This window comes from Alligator mississippiensis, chromosome 10 (genome assembly GCF_030867095.1).
Source record: "Alligator mississippiensis isolate rAllMis1 chromosome 10, rAllMis1, whole genome shotgun sequence".
Taxonomy (NCBI): Eukaryota; Metazoa; Chordata; order Crocodylia; family Alligatoridae; genus Alligator; species Alligator mississippiensis.
Window position 1 is genome coordinate 40,097,528 of NC_081833.1, and position 14,887 is coordinate 40,112,414.

At 47.2% G+C, this 14,887-nt stretch overlaps 1 protein-coding gene across 2 annotated transcripts in view; it reads left to right on the forward strand.

Moving 5' to 3' along the window:
- Window positions 1-14,887, forward strand: part of VAC14 (VAC14 component of PIKFYVE complex) — a 207,593-nt gene that overhangs the window by 87,505 nt on the left and 105,201 nt on the right. For both annotated transcript variants that reach the window (XM_019497296.2, XM_006262191.4), the window contains one exon: window positions 4,665-4,815. In XM_019497296.2, the coding sequence (XP_019352841.2) occupies window positions 4,665-4,815 (151 nt within the window). The remainder of the gene's footprint in view (window positions 1-4,664; window positions 4,816-14,887) is intronic.

Sequence of the window (14,887 nt, forward strand, 5' to 3'; positions counted from 1 at the left end):
TCTGTTTGGCCTACAAACCCTTCTGGGTAAGCATTGTGATGTAGGGACCATGTTGCAATATGGTTTAGTCATGCCACATAATGCAGCTGTGTTCTAGCCCTGGCCTTACCCAGGCTGACACCAACCTACACAGAAATTAACTGGCCTTGACACCAGTTAAACCCTTTTGGTGTACAGTTGCTCTCCTCTTGTATTAAGTGCAAACTGAAGGAGATCACACCTGTGTTGGTACAGAATATTACTAGTGTTCATGACATCCCGGCATTTCCTATGATTCATCCTAGTATGTGCTCACGCTTTTCCTCATCACAGCTTTGTATACTGTTGGCCTGGGAAAGAAAGTGGCATAAACCATAGTTCGTACAATAAGGTACTGAGGGATCATAAAGTACTAAGGTTAATAAGGGAGGTGCAGTGGTGGATGTAGACTAAATGGCCCTTAAGGTGCCTTCTAGGGGTATCACTGCAAGAAACAAATGTCAGGATCAGCACTCATTGTGGGAACTGGTCCTCATCCCACAAGTCTGTGTGTTTTGTGACCCTCGTCTGATCCAGGTGCCCTCGTCTGATCCAGGTGCAGGTGTGGACTTGCACTGAGGTGCCTGGCTCATTTCGGAGTATAGCTAACAAAGCTTACAGTTTTGCGCCCCCCTCCCCCACCACCTCATCCCACTGCATGTCAACTGAGTTAGTTCATCCATACCTTTGCTGGTGCCTAACCAGGATTTGGTAAACTCAGGGAAGAATAGGCAGACCTGTTTCTTTTCTCCATGCACCCTCTTCCCCACCCCCCTCCAACTTGAAGGCTTAGCAGGGGGGATTGGTTACCCAGAGAACTTTGCACCAAGGATTCTGGATTGTCTTACCATGCAGCAAGGAGGCGGCAAGACCAGTTGCCCTGATATTACAGCTAATGGTGCCATATATACCACAGCTAGGAACTGGGTACAGGAGGGCATCCATGTGCCAGCACCTGTCCCTGCCAAGGACAAAATGCTGGCTCTGTGCTTTGGTTATGGCATATTAATGGTCTCCATTTAGAATTGGCCCTACCAAAGGGCTCATCTTCCTAAGAAAGCTGTTGTAAGGGTGAAGTGGAGTAAGTTATGTAGTTATGTTGCAGGTACTGCACACTAAGGGCCAGATGCTACTCCATGTATTAGGTGCCTGAGTGAGAGTCTGTTTCACCCTGCTAGAGTCCCTAGAAAACTGTTCATACTAAAGGTGGGTGTGTTTCTCACTGCTTAGTTTTAAGACTGATGAACACGTTACAAAAATAGGTGCATTAATAGATCTTTTAGGTCCCTAGACAAAATGGAATGGACTTGTACTCAGACACCCAGTAGGTAGGTCAAGATCTGTCACTACAAGTGTCAACATGAGGAGTGAACTTGGAGGAGCCAAGGTAATGTGAATTTATACTTCACTTGCTGTGTGGTGACTTCACACTCCAAACCCTGTTGTGTTGAGACGGCTCAGGTAGGGGCTTCCTCAGAGCAGGAGAAATGGCTGTACTTAAGCAGAATTGTGACCTGGCCTTTTTTTCGCTCTATCACTTTACTGCTGCAAACCAAAGAATGTTGTGAGGGACTGTGTTTGTTAGCTGTTGTCTGCTAGAGTTATAACGTGGAGCCTGGCTGTAATTTATAGCTGGCAGAAGAATGTATGGTGGAACACAGCCACTTAAATGCAGATACTTCAGTTGCATAATTGAGGACCTTTTGCTGTCTTTCTTGCTTGTAATAGAATATGAAGGTTTGAAATGGTAGTAGAAATGTGGGCTCTCTCGGGTCTCCGTAACCTTGCCTTGCATGCTGACATCCTGATGGAAGGACATGAGCGTGCCCAAAACAATCTGGGTTCAAAGTCCATTAGTCTAAAGAGTCTTAGACATTGTAACTTCATTTCCTGTCACTGTTCTTTCATATGTTCACAGCAGCTTGGTCATGAACTCCTCACTCTGAGTGCCATGTGTTGTGTCTGACTTTCTTTTTTTTTAAAAACAAGATTTTTTTGTGTGTGAAAAGAACCTAAAAAAGACGCAATGAAACCAGGAGAAAATGAGGGGTGGGGTGGGAGGAAGGAGAACTTCTCCCTGCTTGAATCACTCCAGAAGACCCAATTAGATCGTTATTGCATCAGTCTTCTGTCCCCAAAATGAATTGCTCCTGAATTGACTACAGCATAAAGTTTCACCCTCAAAGATATGTCCTGAGAGGGTACTAGTGGCTTCAAGTGATGGCTGTGTCCCAGTGTTAAGTGTTATATCACTTTGAGAATACAACCCTCTAGTCTAGGGGACTTAGACCACAGAACTCCCACCCCCTTTTCTCCTTCTGTGCAGTGTTGTTGCTTTGCATTGCAGAGATTGTTTTCCTTGTTTTCCCCTGCAGGGACTGGCAGGCAGTTACTTAACAATGTTTGTGCACACAGGGGCTTCCCAAGTGTATTAGAGCTCTTTGTTTTTCATAGCTCTCTGAGCACCAGTCTCTGTAGGTTCAAACTCCATAGCCTCTATGTGGTTGCGCTGTGGCAGCAAAGACAAAAATGTGTATGCGTGTGTACTTGTTCCCAGGTGGAAGTCTTGGCCTTTTGTCTCGGATCAAGTCTTGTGGGCATCCAAATCTCAAGACCTCTGGGCTTAGGCCTGTATGTAGGATGCCTGCCAATGGATTTAGGAGTATCTGAAGTCCCAGGGTGAGAGTTTGGGATGAAGGATGCTCAATGCCATATGTGGTGTTTAGAATAATTGAGTTTTGTCTGCTCAATCGATATGGTTTTTAGAACGATTGAGTTCTGTTCAGTGGGTATGATTTGGAATGGATTTGAGTCTAAAATGGGAAGGGCTTCAGCCTGGCTTTTTGTAGACTATGCTTCACTTCAGTGCAGCAGGATTTGACAGTGGGGCCTCATGGGGGCATGTGGCAGAGCCCCCCCATGCAGCATGGGGCAGTGGGGGGCAGCAGGGATCCCCCCCGCCGCCATCCTGGCAGGAGCCAGTGAGTGCAGGGCTTTTTTAAAGTAGCAGGATGCTGGGGCTGGGGTGGTCAAGAAGAGGAAGGAGCACAGGGTATGAATAGGGGGGAGGGGGAGTCGGAATTGCATTCTCTTCCTGACTGTGCAAGTCACTTGATTCCTATCCCCTAGTCTTCTGTAACTCTGAAATGGGGATCAAGAGCTTGGGTGGTGATTATAGGAGCTTGGTGGATGGCATGAGGCTTTGTTTGAGCTCTTTGCGATATTGGATTACCAACCCCAAGTATTCAGACATTCTGGCAGCTTAAATCATTGTTTAAAAATCAATTTTGGATCTCTTCTAACAGTTTAAGGGTCATGCTCACAGCTATGAATGCTAGGCAGTTGCTTTTTAACTTAAAAATTGAAATCCTGCCTAATCATATGAGTTCAGCAGCTGAAGCTTTAAGTGAACTGCCAAATAATTTGTAATATTGGCAAAAAGAAGTGGCAAGTGTTCACAGTACCACACTTGGAGGGAAAGGCACATGATCTTCTCTCCACAAAACCAGTGTGCTTGGCTTTACAGCAGATCTAGTCCTGGTCAATGGCTAGTTTAGCTGGCCACTTCCATGCCCTACATGTCTCTGGTATGTTGAATGATACAATATCAAGAGCTGAGAGCGCTTGGATGAGGGAGGATCCACTACAATTGGTTGGGACAGTGTGGTTTTCTAGAGTGGCTCTATAACATCCCAGGTTACTTCCCAAATTAACTCAGTGGCGATTATAAAGTGGCTAAGCAAAGAGCAGGAAGGTTAGTTGCATAGGAAAAAATGCTGTGGCAGTCATTTAAATATTCAGGCCTGTTTAAATGTTAAGTTGCAGCCTTGTCCAGCCTGAAGTCCATTTAAAATGTGTGGAGGAGTCGAGCTCTGGAGGAGTGAGAAGGCTGTCAGCAGTGAAGTAGTGTAGCCTTTTTAAAAGGTAGTAACTAGGTTTTGGAGTTAATTAGTACTATAGTTCCTAGCTCTTGAAGTTGTTTCACTTGCTTAATAAGTCAGCTTTGCTTTAGCCCATGCTTGGCAGGTTTTTTTGCAGATAGAATGGCTGCAATCTCTTTATATGAAAACAGTCTGTAAAATATCAAGAGTAGTTGAACTGCATGAACAGGCTGTGGGATAGATGGAAATTCCCAGCCCAGTTTCCCTCATCTCCCTGCTGTCTTCAGGTTAGATCACAATATCCATTGCAGGTGGGGGAAGTGTCTAGTTCAGTTGCCCAATTTATCTAAATTGTTCAATACAATTAAGTGAAGCTAAGGAGAAAAAACATTTGCTTTTCCCAGATGTCCCTTGTATGGAGTGGCAGTAACTTCTGATTGAGCTAGTGCTAGTCATCATACACAGTTTGGGCTAGGTTAAATGTTCATCTGCTCTTCTACAGCTTAGCAGAGATTTCGCCTCTTCAGTTTCTCAGCTGTCTCCTTCACATTTAGGCCTAGAACTTCACTCTGATCTGATCAGCAACTTTGTTATAACAATTCTGGTCTTCCCCGCTTCCACTTCATCCATGCTGATAGAATCAGTGTTGGCTTTTCTGAACACGCTGGCTGTCATTCTTTTTAAATGAAAATAAATCTGCAGTTGCCTCTGAACTCTGTGCTGCATTGTCATTGCTCACCTTATGTGATCTCTGCCTCTTTCCAGGTTATCTTGAAGGATCTAGAAGTGTTGGCTGAGATTGCATCTTCTCCTGCAGGCCAAACGGAAGGACATGGGCCATATGAAGGCTCAGACATGCAATCCAGCCAATCAGAGCTCCATGTGCCCATCAAACCCAGCCAGCTGAGCACCTCTGGTAAGTGCATGCTGCACCTTGCTAACAGTGATCTAACTTGCTAAGTGTCCTCTCGCTACCAAATAACTTCCTCTCCCTTGATGCCAAGTGGCACCTGTCGGATTTGGTTAAGCAGGGAGAAAGGACTCTCCAGCAGTAACAAACCTGTAGATCCGTTCTAGCCCCCTGTCACTATCACATGGGTGTTTGGGGATGCAGAGTAGTTCTTCCAGGGTAAATTTCAGAACATTTCAGATCCATCTACCCTGCAAAGCTTTACCCCAAAAATAATCCACCAGTTAATGCCAAATGCACATCCACCAGCTCATAATCAGGATCCTGATCCTATTATTGTCACACATCAATGGGGTTTTTAAATTCCAGAACAATTAACGATTTCCCTCAGAATGGATTTCAATCCCCCTCTAGCTACAGAAATGGCTGGAAGGGGAAGACAGTGAGCCGTTCTTGCAGGAGAGGTGCCTAATCTTGTGTGCGCAGTTTAAGCTGTCTTCAGCTGGATAAGGTCACAATGTTCAGGTGTCACAGAAAATAAGATAGGTCTAGGTTGCCAAGCTGGGCATCCAAAAACATGGTAGTACCCAAAGTGCCAAGGCCCCTCTTCAAAACTTCTTGAACTGTGTCCAGAATGTTACACAGACACCAAGAAGGGGCAGAGTATGACTTGTAAAAATGAAATTGTACTTTGCCCAAGAGCCAGTGATAGGTGAAGCTTTTACACACGTGGGGAAGAGGAAATCTTAATGTTCATGCTTCTCATAGACAAATGGACATCTGTCATGTTGCTCTTTGCTTGTAAATTTCTCAGAATGATGGATGGGATGGGGGCAGTCTCTCCTTTCTTTGTAAATGGTCACGCGCTCATGTCACTTGGCACAAAAGTCCCTAGCAATGTGGGTGCCTATAAAGTTGCTTGTCCCTGTTACCCTCCCTGATTCCCGTTTCCCCAAATGCTTGCAAACAACTGCCTCAGTAGCGGAAAAAAATCTCAGCCACCCTTTGAAAATCCTTGCATTGTTTTGGCTGTTTAGTGTAGCCCTCCCTGATTCACATGTGCAGACCTGTAGTCATAGTCTGGCTGACGTGCATAATGAGGTAGTCTGGCAAGACCCAGTGCTGCCTCGTGATGGAGGTTATTTTAACGCTTGAAACCTAATGCAGTGCTTTGCAAGTATTATTGATCCTCTGTGTCTGAGAGACTGTGTGGGTGGAGTTGTTTCTGTGGTGCTGGCCAAATAGCTGCGAAGCTGCATTTTAGATCATGCTGATGGTTGTCTGAGTTTTCCTTTCTTGTGGATGATCTAAAAATAGCCTACTGTATGGCATGTATCCTAAAAGCTGTTGTGGCCCCTTAACTAACTGGAACAGAATCTGGGTTTCAGTTACTCAAGCACAGTGTTTTAAAAACAAATGAAGTATTCCAAGGTTTGGAAGAATTTGGCTATCTCCATGTCTAACTAATCTCCTGTATTTAAAGTGCAAGTTGCAGTGTATAGATGGTGTCTGCTGCAGCACACGTCGCAGAATCTCACCTTACTAATGCTGGGTGTTTGCACAAAGCTTTCTGGAAAACTTCTGCCATTTTGGGGCTAAAATCTTCATAATTTGGCTTCTTTGGGAGGGGTATGAATTAGCTGTTTGATTGATTATTGAGTCAGCAATGGCTGAAATACCATGCATCTTCCCCCTACTACATGGTCTATGTGGGCAGCTTCAATGACTGGGGGTTCACTGATAGAGATTCTGGGGCCAATATTGATATCCAGTTTTCTTAAGGAGGCATATCAGCCAATACCGATCTGATTTCCAATACAGCACAGAAAGCTGCCTCCAGCTGCTTAGTCCATTGTGGTGGATTGGGGGGGGCAGATCAATGACCCCCGCAGTGAGGGAGGGGGCAGGGGCAGGTGCTGCCCAGCTGGGGTGGGGTGTGGGATGGACCCACAGCTTGTAGTGGGGTGGGGAGGGGTACAGCTCCCGCTACTGCACGCACCCCAGGGGGGCATGTGCCCCTGGATCTGCGTGGGGCAGGCTGGAGCCCCGACTGCACCGGGCTTTTCTCACCAGGGGTTGGACTCAGGGCAGGGGCTACAGCCACCCCAAATTTTGCTGTAGCACCCCTGCTGCTGCCCTGCCCCCCCCCCCCAACCATGGGTCTGTCCTGCATCTTGCTGTACCCTGGGTGGGCAGCACCTGCCCCTGCCCCCTTCCTCACCACACAGAGGGCTGATCTGCCTTCCGCCCACGCTCCTTTCCTTCTGCTACAACGGACTTAGCAGCTGGAGGCAGCTCTCCACGCTGCCAGGCTGTGCTTCTCACTGCCTGAGTGCTGTGCTGCAGCTGTGCGCATGCACGGGTGTTTATTGGCCAAATCATCGGCCCCATTGGGCTGATTTCCAATATAGCCAATTTTGTTTACATCAGTCCAATGTCGGATCAGTACTGATATATCGGTGCATGTCTATCAATGACATTTGCATGTTCTTACTTAGTCCGGAATTAGGCCTAAGAAGAGTTTCATAGTTTCATAGTAGTTTGGGGTCAGAAGGGACCTGAACAGATCGTCTAGTCTGATCCCCTGCCACTGGCAGGAGCACACGCTGGGGTCATACGACCCCAGACAGGTGTTCGTCCAACCTCTTTTTGAATTAACCCAAGGTAGGAGTGAGGACGACTTCCCTAGGAAGTTGGTTCCAGATCCTAGCCACCCTAACAGTGAAATAGTGCCTCCTAATCTCTAACCTGAACCTATTCTCCAGCAGCTTCTGGCCATTGCTCTTCGTCACCCCAGGTGCTGCTGGGCGGAAAAGGGCCCTTTCTATTTGCTGCTGATCTCCCCTAACGAGTTTGTAGGCAGCCACCAAATCCCCCCTCAGCCTCCGTTTGCTGAGGCTGAACAGGTTCAGGTCCCTCAGTCTCTCTTCATAGGGCCTGTCCTGTTGCCCTCCAGCCAAGCGGGTGGCCCTCCTCTGAACCCTTTCAAGGCAGGCCACATCCTTCTTAAACTGCGGTGCCCAGAACTGGATGCAGTACTCCAATTGTGGCCTGACCAATGTTGCGTAGAGGGGGAGTATCACCTCTCTGGACCAGCTTGAGATGCATCTTTGGATGCACGACAAGGTGTGGTTGGCTTTGCTGGCTGCCGTCTGGCACTGGTGGCTCATGTTCATCTTGAAGTCAATAATGACTCCAAGATCCCTTTCCGCCTCCTGTGCTCACAAGAGGGGAGCTCCCAAGCTTGTATGTATGCTGTGGATTCCTTCTCCCAAGGTGCAAGCACCCTGCATTTATCTACATTGAACCCCATCCTATTACCATCCGCCCACTTCTGTAGTCTGTCTAAAACAGAAGGCAGGGGTTACACTAGGCTGGAACACTCTTGGTTTTCATCTTGATGCTTTGAAAAGGCTGTTCAGAGCATGCCTAATTAAAAAAAAAAAAAATGGACAGCGGTACTGATATATGCTCATTAGTGGGTCAGTGATTTCTGTGGCTGTGTAGGTCCCTTCTCATCACTATGCTTTTGTTGCATCTCCTCAAACGTCCTCACCATTCTGGATGACAGCTTTGGAGAATGAGTTCCGAATCCTCACCACGTGTAAAATTACTTGAGCTGCCTGCACAAAATGATCAGAACACATGAAAAAGTGAAGTCTCGTATGAAAATCTAACTCCAGTCCCCAGAGCAGAGATGTGAAGGCTTGTTCACCTAGGCATCTGGAGGCTCTGCTATTGTGAGCCTGTGTGGATGAGTTCTGCTATGAAAACTGAAACCACCCACATTGGATAATACCATATGTAAGGCAGGTGGTTTTCCACTGAGGAATGTGGAGGTGGATTGTACAAATCTATCAATGGAGCTGTGTACTGCAGTCACGTGCTCAAATGTCCTTCAGCCACATGCTCTGGAACCAACTTCCAAGGGAAGTGGTGCTGGCTCCTACCTTGGGGGTCTTTAAGAGGAGGCTTGACGTTACCTAACAGGGGTTATTTGAGCCCAGTTTTCTCTCCTGTCCAGGGCAGGGGATCAGACTAGAAGATCTACAAGGACCCTTCCTGACCCTACCAACTATGAACTATGAATCTATGCTCTATAGTAAGGTTATTGCTGCAACTTTAAGGGCAGAGATGAGGGATGGCAGTCACCTAGCTCGGACCTAGTCTTATGTTTAATACGTCATATGAGAGGGGTGAAGAGGTTGGACTGAAAAGTTATTAGGGAGGTTGTATACATCAGTGAAGAGGAGACCCAGACCTAGGAAACATTTATGGATGTGGTGTGGGATTATAAGTTAGTACATCAGGCATCCTCGCAAGCCTGAACTTCATAGCATGTTTGCATTGTTTGTGCAACCTGGCTATTTTTGTTCCAAGTTTTGCCACCCTTTTCCAAGCAAAGAGGTAAGAAGGGAGAGGGCTCTGTGCCGTTTCACATTCTTTCCCCTGCTTCCTCTTTCTCACGTTTACTCAGGACATGTTTATGCAGTTGTTTCCCTGCCATTGAGTTTGGTTTCCTCCAAACATGTATTGGTTGCAGCCAGGAAAGCAGTGTCCCATTTCCTGAGCTCGTTCCCAGATTGATTGTTATTTAGATGCTTTGTTCTTCCTTCATGTAAGGCTTACTGCTGTATTACACATTAAGCCTGGAGCTGGCTTTTAAGAATGTATGCTGCGTGGTACATGTGATGCAGTATTTTTTGGCATGAGCTATATGCAAGAAAGCTACCTCCAAGCACCATGGAAAGACTGAAAGGGCCTCAGTTTTGACCTGAGCTAGAATGTTGTCATTGAACTCAGTGTTTAGGCACCTGGCTTTCTGCAGATCCGGTGATTTTGTTTGGCAAGTTAGCTGAAGAAAGCCAAAGCAAAATCAGCTCTTTAGAGCTTAAGTGAGGAACTAATAGTGAAGTAACTTGAGTTAAGCATTGTAGAAATTGTTGCTGTGCAACCTCTCTCCCACACTTACAGTTTATACCTGTGCACTTCATGTTAGACATAACTCACCTGGATCTTCACGTTGTCTTCCCAGTCTTTCATACTATGCACTGACTTTGTGATGTCAGTGAATGAAAGGCTGATGAACTGCCAGCCTCATTTTACAGGTGACCAAGGCCAAAAAAAGGGAAAGGCTTTCAGCTATGAACCTGCTACACTGTTTCATATGGACACAGGGCACAGCTGGTTGGACTTTTCAGTGGATGGTTCTGTCCTACCTAAGGGTATGAACAGATGAAGCCAAATGAAGTGAATCAGCTGATCCCCTTCACTGTGCAAAACTAACATCCCCCATTGTCCCGCGTTGGGCAAGGACCTAATTCTGCAGGAAAACAGGCAGTGCATTTCCCTGCTTGCAGAGACATGCCTCAGAGATTTCTGGTGGTGCATCTATGTAAATGGGGAACCCTCACTTTCCGCACTTAAACATGCGCCCCAGAGTCTGCCCGGGTTGTGTCTGTAAGAAAGGAAAGCTGCATAGGCATCCCTATGTGGCTGGAGAGTACAGGCAGCACTAGACTGCATGTTGCACTCACATGAAGTAAACAGATGTCTGCTACAATAAAACAGCAGAAACTATTACCACCTTTGTCATGGCCACACATTTTAAGCATTTGTGGTATGACAAGGGGCACAGATATCTGTTTCTGCCCCAAGAGTCTCGCTGGATTGTAGCTTTATTTGCTGGATGTGATTCTGGTTAAATGGGAAGGGCATCTTGGAAACACAGCAGTGTGATTCTGGTCTATGTAGCATATTTATATTTGGTATTGTTGCCAGTCCCAGTAAATGAAAGAGAGAGAAGGTAAGATGTGCTTGGTGACCTAGACATCTCATTTTCTCAAAGATGAGATTTGTGCAGTCTGCATTAGTTCAGATGTTAAACTCTGCATCTTATAGGGGGAGCCTCTACCCTGTCCCAGGAGTATAGAAAGCTTTTTCAAAAAGGCTGTAAACACCAGTGCAGGGGAAGAAGCTGCTTTGTGCATCTCTCTTTCTGCCAGCACTGAATTGCAATAAAATAAAACTCTCTACATGCCAGCCAGGCAGCTGTGCCTTCAAATGCACTATCCTGTGCAGGTTGTCTCCTAAATTAGAAGCAGTGTAACAGTGTCTGTATGGGGCTGCGGACAGGCTAATTATTAACACAAACTAACTGGCACTTCTGCTCAGTATTGGTAATAAGCCCTCCTGAAGCAGTGCATGGATGGTTGCTCCTCTGCTTTCAGGTGAGGAGGCAACCTACCTGGAGCCGAGTGCTGTTTGGGGGCTGCTAGACATAGTAAGTTTACCATGTAAACATGTCCAAAAGAGCAGCCTGATCCCTAAAGCTCCCATATCTTTGCTTCACTGAAGAGCTTGCCTCTCAAACCTCCAGTCTGTCCTGCCTGGCTTCCTAGCACAGGGGTTTTCAACCTTTTTTAACAAGTGTACCCCTTCTGTCTCAAAGTTTCAGCTCATGTACCCCTTTATATTTTTTTTTCTTGTTTTTAAGAGGTAGGAGGGTGCAGATGGATGCCCACACAGTGAGGGAGAGAGTGGGGCTGGGGCAGGGGCAGGCACTGCACAGCTGGGGTGGGGCACAGGACAGAGCTGTGACAGGCTAGTCCAGGGAGCGTGGGGGGGTGGCTCCCGCCGCTCCACGCACCCCCAGGAAGCCATGGGGGGCATGTGCCCCCAGATCTGCGTGGGGTGGGGTGGGCTGCCACTACGGGCTGAGGCTGGGGCTGTGCTTGGCTCTTCCCAGCCAGGGCTGGGCTGTTGCTGCACTTGGGACAGGCAGCAGCATTGGGAAGGGGTTTATTGGGGGTGGGGAGCCTGCAGCCACTCCAGAACTTGCTGTAGCCACCCCCCTTTCCAACTGCTGCCGCCTCCTGCCCCAAATACAGTTCGGCCCAACACCCCACTAGGAACAGCCCAGAGCTCCCCAAGCCACCCTCACCCCACACATAGATCCAGGGGTACATGTCCCCCATGCCCTTGTGGGAATGCACGTACTGGCAGGAGCCCCTCCCCCCCCCACCCTCACGTGACTCAGTCTCACGCCCCACTCCAGGTGGGCAGCACCTACCCCAGCCCCACTCCCCCACCATGGGGGGCTCGATCTGCCTCCCCCACGCCCCTTCCCTTACGACAGACCTACCAGCCAGACCCAGCTGTGCTCCTGGCTGCCTGTGTGCTGCACTGCCGCTGAGTGCACACACGTGGCATTTATCAGCCACATCAATTCTGCATACTCCCTATGACCTTTTTAAGTACCTCTAGGGGTATGCTTACCCCCAGTTGACAACTGCTGTCCTAGCACATATGCAGAGAATCAGTGCATGCACCTTCATGGAATCAAGAGCATTACCAGATATGTGTTGCTAGACTGTCTTTGTATGTGGGTGTGTTGATATCATAGGTGACTAGTAGGGGGGGGCACAGAGGGGCATATGCCCCCCCCCAAGATTGGCCACTGTTGCTGCTGGCTTCTGCGGGTGGTCACCATTTGCTACCCTGCTGCTGCTGGCTTCTGCGAGCAGTTACCACTTGCCCATCCCTCCCCCTGCCGCTGGCGGCTTCTGTGGGCAGTTGCCACTCGCCCCCACAACCGTCGCTACCAGCTTCTTTGAGTGGTCGCCACTTACCCCCCCCCCTCCCTCCCCCCGCCGGCTTCTGCAGGCAGTCGCCACTCGTCGCCCCCCGCCTGCCACCACTGCCAGATTCTGCAGGCAGTTGCCACTCTCCACCCCACCACCAGCGCTCCCTCCCACAACCAGTCTACAGACTTCTATTTTGAAGCGCTTTTAATTTTCATGTGTGCTTCTCCCCTTCTCTGGCTCGTTATGCATCTTATCCAGTGCCTCAGTCTATAACCCTGGGGTTGGTCTATGGAATGGGTTGTCCCAACAAGCCCTCTATCCTCTCATTTCAAGCTTCAGAGGAGGAGCAGAAGACTTTATACGGGTCCCTGAAACAGCAAATGGAGGGAAGGGGGAGAGTAGCTGTTCACCCAGGTGACTTGGACTCTAAATGGCTGGTAGCTAGGTATAAATCCTGCCTCACCTGGAGCAGAATAAAAAGATGTGTTCAGGCCCCATCCTTCTCCTCCTTATGTGCCTATTCTTGGCATCACTTATTTTCATATGGAAAGTGCTTGAATGGTTTCAGTACAATTACATCAGAGCCTCTGAAATCCTGGTGAAGTGGCACCTAATCATACTAAATATTGCATTCCACTACTTTCAGCTGGTTTCAGGTATCTGCTTAATCAGGGAGATAATTAAAAGGCTGATCTGAGCAATACCAGATGTCAGGGTTCTTACCCCACCCACTTTATTTTCAGCAGCGTAGAAAAACTACAATCATCTTCAGCAGCAGAAAGGTCAGGGAGGCAGCTGGTGTCAGAGCCATCTACTTGCGCTAATAGGAGCCAGTTTGTAAATAGGCTTCAGTGGGAGTGCAAAGCCAGGAGTGGTTGACCAGAACAGCCAGGGAGTTGATCATGGTGATGGCAGGGGGCACTCTGCACCAAAAACAGGGAGTTCTGAAGTTCTGCAGTCTGCAGGCTTAATTCCCTCCTAGGAGAAAGGCAGTTTGCTCAGAAATGTACACATCTGGAGAGGTCACACTTTCAACACATATCCCTATCTCTGGGAGGAGCAGAAGTGAATTGTTCTCACATCTCTCCTTTCCCTCAGTAGAAGTGTAAAATTCCATTGGATCTCTCCCCCAAGCATTAGGATTACTTTATCCCTCTGGATTCTTCCCGTTATTGAAACAAGGCTACTAGAGGCAAGGAAGAATTATGAGCATGAACACTATCTCAATGATGTGCAACTTGGAAGAAACTCAGAAATTGCATGCTAGTGCCTGGTCAATGCTGTGTGATGGCATGTATTGCCTTGGTACTCTCTCAGCACAGTGAGTGGAAACTACAGTATTGAGGCACCAGAGAAAACAGATGTCTAACTGTTTGCATACTGGTAATACATCTGTCATGCCCCGCCACCCACCCTACCCCACCCCTTCTGGGAATATAACACAGTATATGTTGCAAAGTTACTGGATTCTTTGAGAAATTGAGCGACTTTGGCACCAAATGTCCAACTAATTATACATAGAAAACGGAGATCCTATAGTTAAGCTTGCCTGTTAGCTTCCCTCAGCAATTTAGAACTTTCTCAAATTTCAGTCACTTAGGTTGGAACTTTCTTTGATGCCTGCAGAAGGCAGCACTTTCTTCTCAAGCTTCAGAAAGATTGTCTAGTCCAGAAAATAAGGATAAAATTTAGCAAAACAGTGTCTAACAGGGGAAAAATGTTGCAGTTTACCTGAGGAAAATGTAGTGTCTACCTGTTCTAGAGCAAGAGCACCATATTTCAGTACAGGGGTTGCATAGGGTGAGGAAAGTATGCTTCCCATATCTTTGAAAAGCCACCAAAGTTTGGTAAAATTGGAAGCATCTGAAAATTGTAGTTAGCACAGGATTAGTTCAGATTAGTTGGAGGCTGGCAATGAATTTCTCCAGTTTGTTTGCACTGAATATACTGTCTATGGCTGTTTATAGACTGGGATTGATATTGGCAATGCTTATCTGAGTTTCTAAGGACTGTTTTTCCTAAAAGCAACATGGTGTGTGTATATATGTTAAATAATGCCATGTACATTGCCTAATTTGGACTGTCATAGTCTGCATTACCTTTAATCCTCATTCAGTGAGGATTAGTTAATTCAGAGTGGAGCCAGTTTTAATCCAGACTGCAGATGTCCACATGTATATGATTACAGCTGCAGTCCAGATTAAACCTAGAAAAACGTAACATCTATAAATGTCCTATGTGAATGTACTGTGAGAAGTGTGGTCAGTACTGAATTTGCCAGTCAGACCTTTCCCTTACAGTCACTTCTTCCAGCAAATAGGGAAACTATGACAATAGCACTGAGAACAGGGACATTGCTTCTCCCATGTATTCTGAGTGCTTCCTTCATTGCATTCTGACAGTTTTCACTGACACCCTGCCACACTTTTAGCTTCTTTCATTTCTTGGAGTCTCAAAACAGCAGAGACTCCCTATGCCTGGAGAAGGGTGAC